The sequence below is a fragment of the Cololabis saira genome, chromosome 10, assembly GCF_033807715.1.
Source record: "Cololabis saira isolate AMF1-May2022 chromosome 10, fColSai1.1, whole genome shotgun sequence".
NCBI lineage: Eukaryota > Metazoa > Chordata > Actinopteri > Beloniformes > Belonidae > Cololabis > Cololabis saira.
In genome coordinates this window covers 42,599,651-42,616,569 of record NC_084596.1, presented here as the reverse complement: position 1 = coordinate 42,616,569, position 16,919 = coordinate 42,599,651, and the positions used below count along the sequence as shown (strand labels likewise).

The following is a 16,919-nucleotide window of genomic DNA, read 5'->3' as shown; positions in this document are numbered from 1 at the left end:
CTGATTGACTGGGAAAAGTGATTTTTAATCAACAACTAGTTAATGGGGGGGGGGGGGGGGGTCTGCCGTTTGATTGTTTGTTTTATTTAGGATCCCCATTAGCATTAGCAACAGCTAAAGCTAAAAAAAAAAAAAAAAAAAAAAAACCACTGGGTTTGTATGTGTATATTTATGTATGTGTACGCATATGTGTGCGTATATATATGTATATATATTAAATATAGTAATAATGCACACATATACACTTTTGGTTTCTACCGTCATGGTATCAATCAATAATATGTGTGCAGACAAGGTAAAAAAAAAAAAAAAAAAAAGCATTAGCAACAGCATTAACTATTCTTCCTGGGGTCCAACATACACACAACACACAATTTAACACTTAATACATAACAAACTTACATTATACATGACAAACAATAATAGACACAACTCCCTTAGTCACAAACACAGAGGATAACTAAATCACCATCATTCTCAGACATAAATACATAGAAATGAAATCAAATAAAACACCTTCATAAACAATGTAAGGGGGAAAAAAGCCATTAAGGACAAAAGCCATTGAAAATGAATGCATCTTAGTATAATGCAAATATATTAAAGAACCATAAATGTGTACTATTGAGCATTAACATGTGTTTCAGAGAGCAGGAGATATGATGACTAGTTGCCTATAAGTATTGTAATGGTGCAAAAAGTCAAACTTCAGAGGCATGTTATCATTTATCCTAACCTTTATTGGAATGTACATCCAAGTTTAGTTGCAGGAATCTGAGGGAACGGATGTAAGAACAAAACTGGACAAGAACATCTGAAACAACCACAACCAAATTCACTCTATCCGGATGGAGCAATTTAACTGGATAGTTTTATTTAAGGCCGAAATGAAATGAAATGAGGCTGTTTTTAAAATGTAAGGAGTAAAAAGTACAGATAATTGTGTGAAAATGTAAGGAGTAAAAGTAAAAAGTCATCTGAAAAATAATTACTCCAGTGAAGTATAGATAATCAAAATTTCTACTTAAGTAAGGTAACAAAGTATTTGTACTCCGTTACTCTGATTAAGACACAAATCTACCTCCATAGGTATGAACCTCCTTTCTGATGTAAAGAGGTTCATACTACTCCCAAAGCCGTGGGAGTGCTGCTGGCCCTTTAAGGGAGAGACTCTGGTGGGACGAGGGAACAGCCGAGGGAGGGAGCATGAACAGCCGAGGGAGGCGGCAGGAACAGCCGAGCCGGAAGCAGGAAGTCGCTGTGTTCATCGAGACTCAGCCATAACAAACATCCAAACCACAAACAACTACACTTTATAACAATGGCGGGCATAAAAGGTACCAACTCTCAGTTCTAGCTCAGATGAAGGTTTCAGGTTCACTCTCACATCGGGTTTGCTGTCGTTCACTCTCTAAAACCTTGTTAGCTTCGTTTGTAACGTCGTGAAAGTCTTTGCTAAATAGTTTCAACCTTGTCATTTCTTCACCTGCCGTGACAGTAAAGTTTTAACCAGCAGCTTCAACTTATACACCTGTTTAATGTTTCCTTTCTGCTTTAAATCCATCTTAACTGGTAGCTTAGCATCCAGCCCTGTAGCCATCGCTGCACTCAGCACATTTTACTTCATCTTAAGTTTCGATTTCAGAATTTTAGCTTATATAATCAGTACTCGAGTTGTAAAATAAAATCAGGGGGGATGGTGGATTTTATCATATGGGGACAGATCATTTGTGCTGATTACAAATAATATAATATATTACAAATAATAGCACTAACCAAAACACCTGCAGAAATACTGCAGGAATGACATAGCAGCAGTTAAATGCAGCCTTCTGTAAGCTTTAAATATCCACTGGGCTTACATCAAATACATCAAAACACAACAATAAAAAACACTTTTCTGAACTTATCAAAATATGACTCTGTCCTTCACAGGATAAGTAAAATGGATCACTGCAAAAACTCTAAATATTAACAAGAATATTTGTCTTATTTCTAGTTAAAATGTCTCATTTTAGTAAAAAAGATCTCATTACACTTAAAACAAGACTCATCACTGGAAAAAAACAACAATTTTCACCTGTTTCAAGTAGATTTTCACTTGAAATAAGTAGAAAAATCTGCCAGTGGAACAAGATTTTTTTTAGATAAATCTTGTTTCACTGGCAGATTTTTCTACTTATTTCAAGTGAAAATTTACTTGAAACAGGTGAAAATTGTAAAAAGTTATTTTTCTGGTGATGACTCTAAATGTTGAAATAGCAGTAAAACCACATTCATTGATGAAATGACATAAGGGATGGAAAGGAGGGATGGCAGTTTTACAGGGAGGATGATTTGGACCGTTTTTATTTCAGGGCGGGATGCCATCGCCTCTCAACTCCAGTACTGTATATAATATAATAATTTCCTCCCTTTCCTGTCCTCCCCAGCTCTGGTTGGTCTGTCGTTTACTGGAGCCATCGGGCTGACGTTCCTGCTGCTGGGCTGCGCCCTGGAGCAGTACGGGTAGGTCCAGTCCTGTTTTACTGTAAAGCTTCACACTATGGTGTGGTGCAAGGGCAGGACCACAGTGGGTGATATTTGTGATTTAGAGATTGATAAGGTCATGCATATTTAACTATACTAAAATAAATATGTAACGCTCAATCAAAGATCCCAACGCAAATGAAGTTCCATTCTAACCAGTGCAGGTTCATCAGTAGTAAAATGACCTCATTGAGTATTAATGACCTACGTTTCTGAAACAGGTTTGAGTTTGCCTTTATTCATTCCATGGTTTAAGTTACCTCACTATCTGAAATAGAAAACTTGAGTTTCCCCTCGTTTCAGTTTCAACACAGTTAGTTTGCACAAAGCCTTCTTTCTAAAGAAGGCCCCGGGGCTTCAGATACAAATGGCGCTGCTTTTATACTTGTACCTACTCAGCGCGACTCGCCACGCCTCGTTTGTTTTTAGACACCCAGATCAGAAGTAACAGGTTGGAGTGAAGCTGCTGGGACGTATTTGATTGTGTGATCTAAACGGAGAAGACAACAACACTAAAGATGTAGAACCTGGAGGAGATGATAGATGTGCTGCTGGGTCTGTGGCTTGTGTTTGATATCAAGTTAAAAAATGAGAGTGAGAGAAGTTTCAAGCAGCAACGCTTGTTTTTTTTTGTTTGTTTGACTCGGCGCTGCTGAAAAGTCAGCTGGAGCCGTGAGCAGCTATGAAGAGACAGAGCTCCTGGTAGATCTGGTCGTTCCTTATCACCGTCTAGATCCCTTTTTAATTCTCTCCTCAGCACCAGGTTTATGAACATCTGACCCTCAGAGTTGGATCATGAAACAGACTTTTGCTGCCATTGCCTGTCCAATAAAATGAACAAGAAGCCGCTAGTCGCTCTTTCTCTGATGTCACATCCTGACTCAGACGTCTGAACTCTGACCGCTTAGAACCTCGGCAGAATAGATACAGAAAAATATCTACTCCACCCGCCTCCACCCGCCTCCACCCCTAGTGGAGAAGTGCAAAACCGGGGCGAGTCGAGTCGCGTTGAGCAGGTAGTAGTGGAAAAGCGCCAAAAGTCATGCTTGTAATGGATGCAGCACACGATTTACATAGTCTTGCTGAAAGTTGCAAGGCCTCCTCGGAAATAACATAATCTGGATGGGTGTATATGGATTAGATTAGATAGATTAGATTAGATTGTCCTTTATTTCTCCCTCGATTGGGAAATTCGCTTTGTGCAGCAGCAGTACACTCAACACACACATGCAGGGAAAGGGTAAAAAATATGTAATTACAAAATATAAACAGTATATACATTGGAATGGAAAATAAAAAAGTAGTGCAGTATGGGAAAGAAAGAAAAAACAGTGCAAAAAAAGCCGGTAGGATGTTTATGAGGTAGACGGATATTGCACATCATGTTGTTATTGTCCGTTGCTACTGTGAGCAGGCCTGGTTGTGTTGTCTGACGGCAGCGGGGAGATCTATAGATAGATAGATGATAGATAGATGGATACTTTATTAATCCTAAAGGAATCCAGTAGCTGAGAAAACACTTTACAGTAGACCAGTGGTTCCCAACCTTTTTTCCTTTTTCCCCGACCCGTACGTACTAGCACCAAAATAGTCTTTAATTGGAAAAATGAATAATTATGTTTTTTTGATATATTTCTCTCTGGTTTACTTTGCATACTTATGACTTTGTTTTTCTCCAATGTCACCAATGTATAAAATACTCACAAAAGGACATACAAATATTTCTGAAAAATGTCCCTTTTAATATGAGACCAACATTCTTTAACATTTTTTTTTACAACCTGTCTGAGTGGATTAAATGTTGAGTAATGATATAATAATAAGGAATGAAATCATTTCCTGTGTTTGTCACCAGTGTATAAAAAACACAAAAAATATTCAAGACATTCATAAAGTATTCCTAACAATGTCTTATGAATGACTCATTCGCAAATATAATTTTTATAACTGCATAATTTCAAAGCAGACAAAGTTTCGTGCCCCCCCCCAGAGATCTCTGGCGCCCCCCCAGGGGGGGCCCGGACCCCAGGTTGGGAGACACTGCAGTAGACAATAGTGCAATGACATATGTCGGTCTTAGAGCTGCATATACATTTTAGCACTGCTGTTTCCTTTCCAGAAAGCTGCCCTTTTTGTGCTGGTGCTGGTGCTGGTGCTGGTGCTGGTGCTGGTGCTGGTGCTGGTGCAGCCCAGACCGTCTGAGGAAGGATTTGAACTGAGCACTGATAATAACTGGATGGTTCCTCACTTCTTTGGACCAGACTGGTCTCCATGGTTTCCAAAGAGTGTCTTTAAATTCCGCTTGTCTGACCAGGGACAGTTTTTCACTTCCTCTGTATGTTTTAAATGAGCTCTGGCTCTGAGAAGATGTGGTGCTTCTGAGTCATGTTCACTTGTGATAGACCTTTAAACTGTGTTTGTGGATGGGGATGGCCAACTGTGTTCTCAGTCGGTTTATATCCACAAGTGTTCATAAGCCCACACACTGACATTACACAGTCATGCCTGCTTTTAATGCAGAGGAAAAGAAATACCGTATTTTCTGGACTATGAGCCGCTACTTTTTTCATAGGTTTTGAACCATGCGGCTTATACAAAGGTGCAGCTATTCTGTGGATTTTTCTTCCACCGCTCCGGGCGCTCTAACCGGAATTAGAATCAAAACCAAGACAAAATAAATGCAAAGAAGAATACGCTACTTCTTCTTTAGCAGATAGAAGTAGAAGCAGATTTCAAACAGATAAATAAATAACGGTTATTTTCTCTTGGTTCTGTCCCGTTTTAATCAGCAAAGTTGCTGCCGTGTTAAAAGACACTGTTAGGAAAGATCTATTTAGGTACAAACATGTACATCATTTACAGTTCAAAATCCTTCTGTACATGTAGTAAATATCTAATCTAACAACATAAATATCTGCGGCTTGCATATCTTTTTTTTTTTAAATAAAGCGGATGCGACTTGTATGCAGGTGCGGCTTATAGTCCAGAAAATACGGTAACTGTTTCAACAGTCTTTGGCAATCTAAAGCGACACATGAACACATATGGTGCCAGGTGCCAGAAAATAACAATCTCTCAATACTTATTTTCTTAAAATCACAATAATAAGATCTTCTAACCCCATGACAGCAGCTGCCCTCATGCACGGCTGTTGTGCAAATAAAAAAAGAAAATGATGAATAAAAACAAACGCATTTGCACATTCTTCCAACATCGACAGCAGTTTTTGTTCAGGAAAAATGCATAGGCGCAGTTCTACAATTTTTATAAAGCAATTCTTTAACCTTTTCATTACTCTGTCTTGCCGTTGCACAAAATAAATACTATTTTTTTTTTTTTTTACATGACTTCTGTTGTTAAATGATTTAGCTGTTATACTGGAGCTGTACTGGTAGGTTCAATCCTGTTATACTGTATACTGTTCTCTGTCTGTCTCAACTGAACTGTCACCTAAACATTGATATCGCAAAGATAATAAAGCTTTTTGAAAATGATTTGTTTGCTTGTTTGTCGCAGGGTTTACTGGCCGATGTTTGTCCTGATCTTCTACGTATTGAGCCCCATCCCAATCCTCATATCCAGACGTGTCAGTGATGACGTGGACTCCTCCAGCAACGCCTGCAGAGAGCTGGCCTACTTCATAACGACCGGCATCGTGGTCTCGGCGTTCGGCCTTCCCATCATCTTAGCTCGAATAAGCACAGTGAGTTCTCTTCAACTCTTACCTGCAGTAATCACCAAACTAAATCTGTGTCATTCATGAGATCAATATATAGAGGGAATGCACATGACGTCACAGATGCGACTTCACAGCGGGTTACGCCCACTGAGTGTCAGAAAGACTGAGTGTCAGAAAGACTGAGTGTCAGAAAGACTGAGTGGCAGCGTAAACTTTCAGTTTGAGCAACTTGAAAACATCTAAAATGGGAAAGAGCTGTTGTGCGATCGACTGTACTCATAGATTTAACAAGAAATCAGAGTTACAGTTTTACAGACTGATGAAAAATAAGCTTAAGAGAGACAAATGGATCGCTGCAATTCACAGAAACAACTGGATTCCAGACACCGAAACGTGGATTTGTGGTTCCCATTTTGTATCAGGTAATGTTGGATTTTTGGGTAGCTAACGTTAAACGGTCAAATCATAAAGTTCGGTGTCCTCATCACTTTAATTTCTACAACAAATCCTGCCTTGAAGTCGGACCAAGCGTCAAGACTTTTGTAAGCCTTCAAGTTTTGCTTTGTGTATTTTCCCGGCGTAGAAATTAAGTACATTTGAATATGAGGAAACTGGATTCGTGTCCAAATATTAATGTCCATGGACCACTGGTTCTTGGTAACTGTACCAAATATTAATGTCCATGGACCACTGGTTCTTGGTAACTGTACCAAATATTAATGTCCATGGACCACTGGTTCTTGGGGTAACTGTACGGGTCACTGTCAAGTCCAACTGACGCTAATTTAATCCGATAATCAGCTGTTATCCCGTCTTCTCCACTAGTTGCAGCTGTTTTTACCACTCAGTGCGAGTAAGGGGGCGTGGTTAGGGCTGGGGATCGAATCACATGTCAAGAATCGATTCAGAATCGATTATCAAGATTTGATTCGATTCCGATATTGATTTGGGTTAGTGTTATTAAAACAGTTTTTTGAGCTGTTGCATGAATTATATGACTGTAGTTATGCTACATATTAATACTAGTATTATATTGAGATTCAACAGCAAGTATTGCAGCTAATGATGCTGTAAGGACCAATCAGCTCCCAGAATGCTGATAGAACTGAAACAGAAACATCATGTGGGTCAGAATTACCAAACAGGGCTTCCGGCTTAGCTTTACATGGGGTGAGACGTAATTAGCGGAGCTCCTGCAGAGTTAATTTTAATTCTGCATTTATTGGCACTTTTTGTATCACTCCCACGGCTTTGGTTTTAACCAACCTATTTTCAACGCGGTTACTTCGACGACTTACCACGGAAATGCCTCCAAAGTCCGTCAAAGCGGGGAATAACCCTCCAGCTAACCCGCGGCCTGCTGCTCATGCCGTCTCCTCGCCCCGCAGTGATTCCCCTCCTCCGGAGAGCACCTGCGCTGCGCAGGTTCCAGCTGCGGAGTTCAGCCGGCTTAAAACCGAACTTCTCTCCGCTCTTCGCAATGATGTTGCGGCTGTATTTAGGTCAGAGCTTCAGCAAGCACTGAACGAGAATTTAACGTCCATTAAGTCCGAGCTGCTTTCCCTTAAAGCTGATCTTTCTGGCAGTATTTCCTCCATGAAGGCGGACGTCGCGGGTCTCGCAGCCACGGTCGCTGGGATCGAGCTCTCGCTCTCAAGCTGCTCAGATGACATCGTTGCTCTCCAGAAAAAAGTTGATCACTTGTCGAAAGAATATGTGAGGCTGGAGGACAGATGCGAGGATTTGGAGTCAAGGTCCCGTCGGCAGAACCTGCGGATTATTGGCGTCCCGGAGGAGGATCCTGACTCTTCATCTGCAGCCGGCGTTTCCAGGCTCCTGGCGGAAGCCTTCTCCCTCGACGCAGAGCCGGTGGTGGACAGAGCCCACCGCACCCTCATGCCGAGACCGAAGACCGGGGAGCGGCCCCGCGCAATAGTGGCAAGGCTCCATTATTACACCGACTGCGCTGACATCCTGAGAAAGGCGAGAGAGCGGCAGCGGATAAAAGTCCGGGGTATGAGCATCTCCGTGTTCCCGGATCACACAGCCAAGACAGCGCGGGCGCGCGCTGCCTTTAATGACGTGCGCCGTCAGCTGCGGGAGATTGAGGGAGTCCGGTATGGATTGCTGTATCCAGCCCGGCTGCGTGTAACCCATGATGGCCAGCAGCGTGACTTCACGTCGCCAGATGAAGCCCTGGCATTCATCAGGAAAATAAAAAAAGTGACTACCAGCTAATTTTCTGGGACGATTTATCCAGCTTGCTGTCCATGCGGGACTCTGGCCCGGGGTGAGTGACTGAGTCAATTCAGAAAATGGGACTTTATGTCGTAATTTTTTTTTTCTTTTTTCTTTTTTTTTTTATTTTTTTTTTTAATTTATTTTATTTATTAATTTTTTTTTTTTTTTTTTTTTTTTTTTATTAATTTTTTTTTTTTTTTTTTTTTCTCTTCTAACTATCAATGGGAACAACACCGTTTAAAATTGAAGGCCTAATCATTTCTCTGGTATGATGCCTTGATTAGAAAATATGCACACACCCCTGTCTTTGCTTAAATTGTGTGCATGTGTGTGCGTGTCTGTGTGGGTGTGCGAGTGCATATATGTATATATCATTGTTCTACAGGCCAAAGATCTCCTTAATTTTAATTAACGCTTGTTGTTACCCTGACAAGACAGCGATCGTCAGAATGGCTCAGATTGTTGGTTTCATATGCCTCCATGCGGGACTCTGGCCCGGGTTGAGTGACTGAGTCAATTCAGAAAATGGGACTTTATGTCGTAATTTTTTTTTTTTTTTTTTTTTTTTTTTTATTTATTATATATATATATATATATATATTTTTTTTTTTTTTTTTTTTCCTCTCTTCTAACTATCAATGGGAACAACACCGTTTAAAATTGAAGGCCTAATCATTTCTCTGGTATGATGACTTGATTAGAAAATATGCACACACCCCTGTCTTTGCTTAAATTGTGTGCATGTGTGTGCGTGTCTGTGTGGGTGTGCAAGTACATATATGTATATATCATTGTTCTATAGGCCAAAGATCTCCTTAATTTAATTAACGTTTGTTGTTACCCTGACAAGACAGCGTTCGTCAGAATGGCTCAGATTGTTGGTTTCATATGCCTCATACTTTATTTTATTTATTTTTTTAAGGTTTTAACTCTGCAGGAGCTCATTTTGTTTTCATTTTTGTATCTAGCTTTACAGTCGAAAGCATCTCCTTTCGAGAATGGCTTCCTTTGAAGCCAGCACGGCTGTTTCCATCATTTGGGGATGGGATCATCTAATGTGCGTTGGGTGGGTGGGCGGGGGTTATGGGATGTTGGCTTTTTGTCTCTGTAGGTATGTATATACTCCTGAGTTTTGTTTGTTTTGGTTTTCCCTTTTACCTTTTTTCCTTATATCTCCTCTGGTGGTGGGTGAGTCTGTCTTATTTTCTCTCAGAGAATGCCTATGAGCGATCGTAATCTGCACAAGCCTGATACTGGATCAAACATTACATTCACTAGCTGGAATGTTAAAGGTGTGAATAATCCAATTAAGCGATCAAAGATTTTTTCACATTTGAAACGCTTGGACACTGACATTGCTTTCCTTCAGGAAACTCATTTGCGAAATAAAGATCATTTCAGACTCAAACGAGCTTGGGTGGGTGATATTTTTCATTCAAATTTTGATTCTAGGTCTAGAGGAGTAGCAATTTTGATCAACAAAAGAGTCAATTTCTCCGTCTCCAGGACAATATCTGATAAGAATGGTAGATATCTTATTGTTGCGGGCACTGTAACCCTGTATTGTTGGTGAATATATATGCCCCTAATTTTGATGACCCCAATTTTACGGATAGGCTGTTTGGCAACCTCCCTTTCTTAAATATGCATATTACAATACTGGGCGGTGATCTGAATTGTGTTATTAATCCTTCTTTGGACCGTTCGAATCCTCGTACTTTGACTCAATCCTCTATGTCAAAATCTATTACCGATTTTACAGTCAAGAACGGGCTTGTTGATCCGTGGAGGTTCTCACATCCTGGAGATAAGGAATTCTCTTTTTTTTCTCAAGTACATCAGTCATATTCACGTATTGACTATTTTTTTGTTGATGGCTCTCTTCTCCCCAAAGTTACTTCTGTCGTATACCACCCAATTGTTATTTCGGATCACGCCCCTCTAACTTTGAATATAACATGGTCTGAGCGCCCCCGTTTTTCTTCTCCCTGGAGGTTTAATCCATTGCTTTTATCCGACGATGCATTTAATGTTTCTATATCTGCTTCAATAGATGATTTCATTGCATTAAACAAAACAGACTCTACCAGTTTTTCGCTAGTATGGGAATCACTCAAAGCATATTTGCGAGGACAGATTATCTCTTATTCAGCATACGCCAGTAAAATCCGCAGGGCTAAATTACAGGAGCTCACATCTAAAATTCAGGACACAGACAGACTAAACTCAGTCAACCCAAGTCCGAGTTTACTGAAACAACGGCTTGATTTGCAGTCAAAATTCGATCTTATAGCGACAGCCGATTCTGAACGGCTCCTATTACGCGCTCATGCCAACTATTATGAACACGGCGATAAACCAAGCAGGTTATTGGCTCACCAATTAAAAAGGCAAGCAACGTCGAGACTGATTCCCAGCATTAGAGATTCTAATGGCACACTTACCACCGATCCAATCGCCATCAACACAATTTTTAAGTCATACTACTCCTCTCTCTATGAGTCAGAATCTCCACTTGACACAGCAGAAATGACCTCCTTTCTTGATAATATCACTGTCCCTACTATTAATTTGGATGTGGCTAATGGCCTCGATGCTCCTTTCAGCTTGCAAGAAATTGCTGCCGCCATTGAAGCTACGCAAAGCAACAAGGCCCCTGGTCCCGATGGGTTCGGAGCTGAGTTTTTCAAAAAATTCAAAGACAAATTAGCCCCCCTTTTACTTTCAATGTACAATGAGTCCCTTGATCATGGCTCATTGCCTCCCTCTTTAATGCAGGCGTCCATTGCCCTCCTTTTGAAGAAGGACAAGGACCCTGAATCATGCACTTCTTACAGGCCCTTGTCTTTACTGAATGTGGATGTCAAAATTTTAGCCAAAGCACTAGCAATTCGTCTTGATAAGATCCTTCCTAGCATCATATCTGAGGAGCAGAATGGTTTCATCAAGGGACGCCAGCTCTTTTATAATGTTCGTACACTTCTTAATGTGATTCTCTCTAAAGATTCTTCTCCACTCCCTGAAGTTGTTATCGCAATTGATGCTGAAAAAGCGTTTGATCGTGTCGAATTTAACTATCTTTTTGCAACACTTCATAAATTCGGATTTGGACACAGGTTTATATCGTGGATTAGACTTCTTTACACTTCCCCTCAGGCCAGCATTCACACCAATGACAACTACTCCACTTATTTTACATTATCACGTGGCACGAGACAGGGCTGCCCTCTCTCCCCTTTGCTATTCGCTCTATCCGTCGAACCACTTTCAATTGCTCTAAGAACTCTTCCTCTATTTCGCGGAGTCTCTAGGTCCAATGTGGAACTCAAATTGTCACTTTATGCAGACGACCTCCTTTTATATGTATCTGACCCTTTAACCAGCATTGCACCAATATTATCTCTGTTGAAGAATTATGGATCCTTCTCCGGCTATAAGGTCAATCTTAACAAGTGTGAATGCTTCCCCATAAACTCCTCTGCTTTACAACTCAAACAATCTGATATCCCCTTTAAACTCAGCCCGTCGGGCTTTAGATACTTAGGGATTAATGTGACCCGCACTCTGCCCTCTCTTTTCACCGCTAATTTTTCCTCACTGGTAACTCAAGTGAAGGCGGACTTACAAAGGTGGAACTCCCTACCACTGTCGCTGATAGGAAGAATTAACACAGTGAAAATGACTGTATTGCCTAAATGTCTTTTTTTTTTCCAATGCACTCCTTTATTTCTACCAAAATCTTTTTTTAAATCACTTGACCAAATTGTTTCCAACTTTTTATGGGCCGGTAAGACACCCAGAGTGAGGTATTCGCTTCTCCAAAAATTTAAATTTAATGGGGGTCTAGCACTACCAAACTTTATGCTTTACTATTGGTCAGCGCATATTCACAAACTAATTTATTGGCTTCAGTCTCCTGAGTTATTATGGTGCAGATTGGAGGCTCAGTCACTCTCTTCATCCTCTGTAACGGCCCTACTCTCCTCCTCTTTACCATTGAATCCCTCTAAGTTTACAAATAGCCCTGTGGTGCTTTCCTCCCTTAAGATTTGGTCACAGTTTAGGCGCCACTTTAAATTTGCTTCTCCATCCATCTATACACCTGTTACTAAGAATCATCTGTTCCCTCCATCACTAATAGACACCACTTTTATGATTTGGTACAACCGGGGCATTAAGCACTTCAGGGATCTATATAAGGATGGTATCTTTTCCACATTCTCAGATCTGAGGTCAAAGTTCAATTTGCCTGCCTCCCATTTGTTTCGCTACTTCCAGCTTCGACACTGCGCCTCTGCTTTGTTTCCATGCTTCCCTTCCCTTCCTGCGAACCAACCGTGGGATGATCTTCTAACTATGAAACTCAGTCAAAAGTCTCTGATATCTAAGATATATGCACTGTGTATGACATTTGATGATCATTCTGTAGATAAAGCTCGGGAGGGTTGGGGACGAGAGTTGGGCCTTGACTTCACAGGGGAGCTGTGGGATAAAGCTATCCGTAGCATACGATCTAGCACGCCTTGCGCTAGACTAGAACTTATTCAATTTAAGGTGCTGCATAGAGCCCACCTATCAAAATCCCGATTATCGGAAATATATCCGAATGTTGCAGACTTATGCGACAGATGCCAGGGTTCTCCCTGCAATTTAAGTCATATGTTTTTCTCCTGTCCTAGGTTACAGAAATTTTGGAGTGATTATTCTGTGATCATGTCTAAAGTTCTGGGTAAAAAAGTTGTTATGGCCCCTCTCTTAGCAATATTCGGACTCTCTGTTGACTCCTCACATATCAGCCACACACAGTCAGAAGTATTGGCTTTCACATCCCTTTTAGCAAGACGTCGTATCTTACTTTTATGGAAATCCCCCAGGTCCCCGTCTATTTCTATTTGGCTTAGTGATGTTATGTATTTTCTTAAATTGGAGAAGGTGAGATACTCGGTAAAAGGCAACTCAGCTAAATTCATTCGCAAATGGCAATCGTTCATAGACCACTTTACCGCGTTGAAGACTCTACCCACCGACTGACCCCCCCCCTCCCTTAATTTTCTTTTCATCTCCTTAATTTGTTTTTTTTTATGTTTTATTTATTTCCAGTTTCATTTCTTGCTCATCTGTTTATTTATTTTTTAACGCTACAGAGACTCTGTTCCTTTGTTAGGTTTTGTGTGTTTAAAAAAAAAAAAAAAAAAAAGGAGACAATGTATAATGCGTCTGTTTGACTACACGTTTCCATGTTTTAAGTGTATGTTGTTTCTTATAAAAAGATCAATAAAAAAAAAAAAAAAGAATTACCAAACAGATCCAGGGAGGAAACAGAGACGGATGAAATCGGTTTTATTTTTTCCCCTCATTCCGTTTTATTTTTTTTCCATTTTTTGTCTTTTTCGTTTTTTAGCATTTTATGCAAATGTAACTCCAAGACAGTATATAAAGTAATGAAATATAGACAATTTATGCAATTATAACTGAAAACTTTAATGTTTTCATACTTTTAAACATATTTAAAGGCAAAAACATGGCACCAGTTATTCTGGTGTCCAGCAAAACATTCCTTTTTTGGGCATAAACAAAAAAATACCAAAAGTTGTAATGATGAAAAAAAAATCGATCTTTAGACATACAAATAGATTTTTAAGAATTAATATGAGAATCAATTTAGAATCGGAACATCTTTTTTTTTTCATTTTTTTTTTTCATCACAGGCCTAGGCGTGGTCCAGTGGGAAAGTGACATCAATGCATACCCTCTATTTATAAAAACAAGTTATTTCTATATAATGCCTTTTGTAATGAAAGCGGGAATGTCCCACAGATCCAGTGGGGAGCCTGCAGTCTGGTGATGACGGGCAACGCCGTCATCTTCTTCACCATCCTGGGCTTCTTCGTGGTGTTTGGCGGCGGGGACGACTTCAGCTGGGAGCAGTGGTAGATCGCCTCTGCAGAGTGGACGGATAGTTGGACGAACTGACCGCAGGCTGAGGGGCACACCTGTCCGCCGTTCAAAGGGGGGGATGCTCATTCAGAGAGCCAAACATTTGGACTAAACCTGCACTCAATCTGGGAGATGTTTATATCGGGGCGAGGTGAGGTTTAGCAGACAGTACTATGTACTTTATTAATGTGCCTTACGTGTAGGACCAAGGGACACCGGTGCCTATACCGCTCTTGTGCACCATTACTAGCCTTTTTATCCTTTATATTTACGCTTGTCTTAGTTTCAACCCCTCAAGCACTGTGTTCTTGTTATATCTTAGTTAATCAATATCACAAAGAATCCAAATATAACTCTGTTGTAATGTACACTGCAAAGCTGAGCGCTTCTCTGGAGGTGGAGCTATTCTCAAATATGCATTTTGGTGTTTGAAAACTAAAGATGCGTTATTGTAATCCCTGCTCTACGACACTTCAATACAGGAATCCACAGCTTTTTGTATTTATGTTTGGTTTTTCATCAAGACTTTAGGACCTTTAATATTTGTTCTGGTGCAATTGTTTACATTTTCACCAAAGATCTTTTAGAAGAAGGAGTTTGTTTTTGTGTGAACTAGAAATATGATCCTCAAAAGCCAACTGGGGCATTTAAAAAAAACATTTTTTTGAGCATTTTAGAGAAATATTCATTTTAAGCTCCTGTTCATGCCTTAACATCATAGTATCATGAATGACATCATAAATTGTATTCCTGAATGCGTTTAGGCCCCTCTTCCTCGTGGAGGACCTTCGTTGCAAAGTTCTTCATAAATTCCGGTCTAACAAAATGTGTGTTTTATTAGAAGAAAAGTGAGTTAGTGTGATACGTTGTTCTATGTTGAAACTGAAATCTTTGCCTGTTAATTACAATGTCAGCATTTTGTTCTCTTTTGTTGTGGCTGGTAAACTAATCAGCTTTTCTGGGTGTTGCCTTGCCGCAGAGACTTTCATTTTAAAACGTAGCATTAACTGTCCCATACAATCTCTCACCTTTTTTTTGCATTTTTTTTTCCATATCTGCAATATACAGAATGATATTTTATGTTTGTAACTGACATCATGAATAAACTCCCTGAGGAATGTTTTATTCTCTCCATCTAAAAGGGCTGTTTTTTAAGCTCCAGACTGCATTTTGTTATCTCACACTGATTAAAACTGTTTATCAAAAGCGCAGGTATGTGTGTGGAATGACTTTGAAGATTTGTTCTGCAGAGTTCTACAGACCACGATGGGTGCGTTGGGTCAGACACCTGCACGGTGAAGCGCCGTGTTATGGTTTTATAGTTTATAGTATTTATTTGGATCCCCATTAGCTACAGCAAAACTGCAGCTATTCTGGGGTCCGACACATAATACGCAGTACATTACAACAAGAATTAAAAGCAAACCTAAAGAGGTAGCATCTAAAAAAAAGGAAGGAAAAACAGAAAATAAAGAAAAAAATAAAGTCTTTCAGTTTAGATATAAATAGAATCAATACATATTCTTACCTTTTATATTATCAACAAATTCAAACCATGTACCAGTAGTTATAGCTTGCACCAATAACCATTTTTGATAAATATTCATTTATTTATATTATATATATATATATATATATATACATATATACATACACATACACATACACACATATCTATACATATACATACACACATACCAATGTACTTTCTACATTATTTATTTAATAATTAAATACGTTAAATATATATATATATATATATATATATATATATATATATATATATATATATACATATATATATTCAGGAAATGTTTCTTTACTAACAATTTGAATTCTTTTATGTTAATAGTTTGCTTAAAGTGTTTAGGAAGTGGGTTCCATGCAGACGTAGCTCTGTAAATCGCCGTTCTTATAGATAGATAGATAGATAGATAGATAGATAGATAGATACTTTATTAATCCTTTGCAGGAAATTAAGATGTTACATCAGCAGCAGCATCATCAGTACATTTTTTCATGCATGCATTCAACACAAAGATAAAAAACAGATCACTTAGAATTAAAATTAAATTTAATATTAAAATTAAAATGCTGGGGTACTAAAGTGTTGAGTAATAAAGAATAAAGTGCTGGAGTATTGCACATAGGACAGTTATTGCACATTTGTCTTTATTTTTGGCAGTGAAAAGTTACCTCTGAGAGCAACACACTTCGTGAGTGTTGTGAGTGTAATGGACAACTGGCAGGCAAACCCCATGCCTTGGTAAAATACATAAATACATGAATAGATGCTAAATTATTGAGACGATATTTGCAAAACAGCTTCGCCTTTTGCATACTGGCCTATAATTATCACCGAAAAACCCTTTCTGCCATCCTATCTCTTTGTTTTTGCTGTTTTCAAACACCCAAGCATTAATATTATACACAAATTAGCCACAGTGCCAGATGTGAGCGCGCCACGTTACAAAATGATAATAAAAGCCAACATTTTCCATCCAGAGTTAAACAGGATGTGTTAGAAATCAAT

General features: G+C 39.4%; 1 protein-coding gene across 1 annotated transcript; it reads left to right on the top strand.

The window, feature by feature from the left end:
• Window positions 1–1,213: 1,213 nt before the first annotated feature.
• Window positions 1,214–15,592, top strand: LOC133453097 (leptin receptor gene-related protein). Its single transcript, XM_061732962.1, has 4 exons — window positions 1,214–1,337; window positions 2,433–2,508; window positions 6,046–6,232; window positions 14,267–15,592. Exons 1-4 carry the CDS (start codon window positions 1,322–1,324, stop codon window positions 14,381–14,383), a joined length of 396 nt encoding a protein of 131 aa, XP_061588946.1. The 5' UTR covers window positions 1,214–1,321; the 3' UTR covers window positions 14,384–15,592.
• Window positions 15,593–16,919: the final 1,327 nt, after the last annotated feature.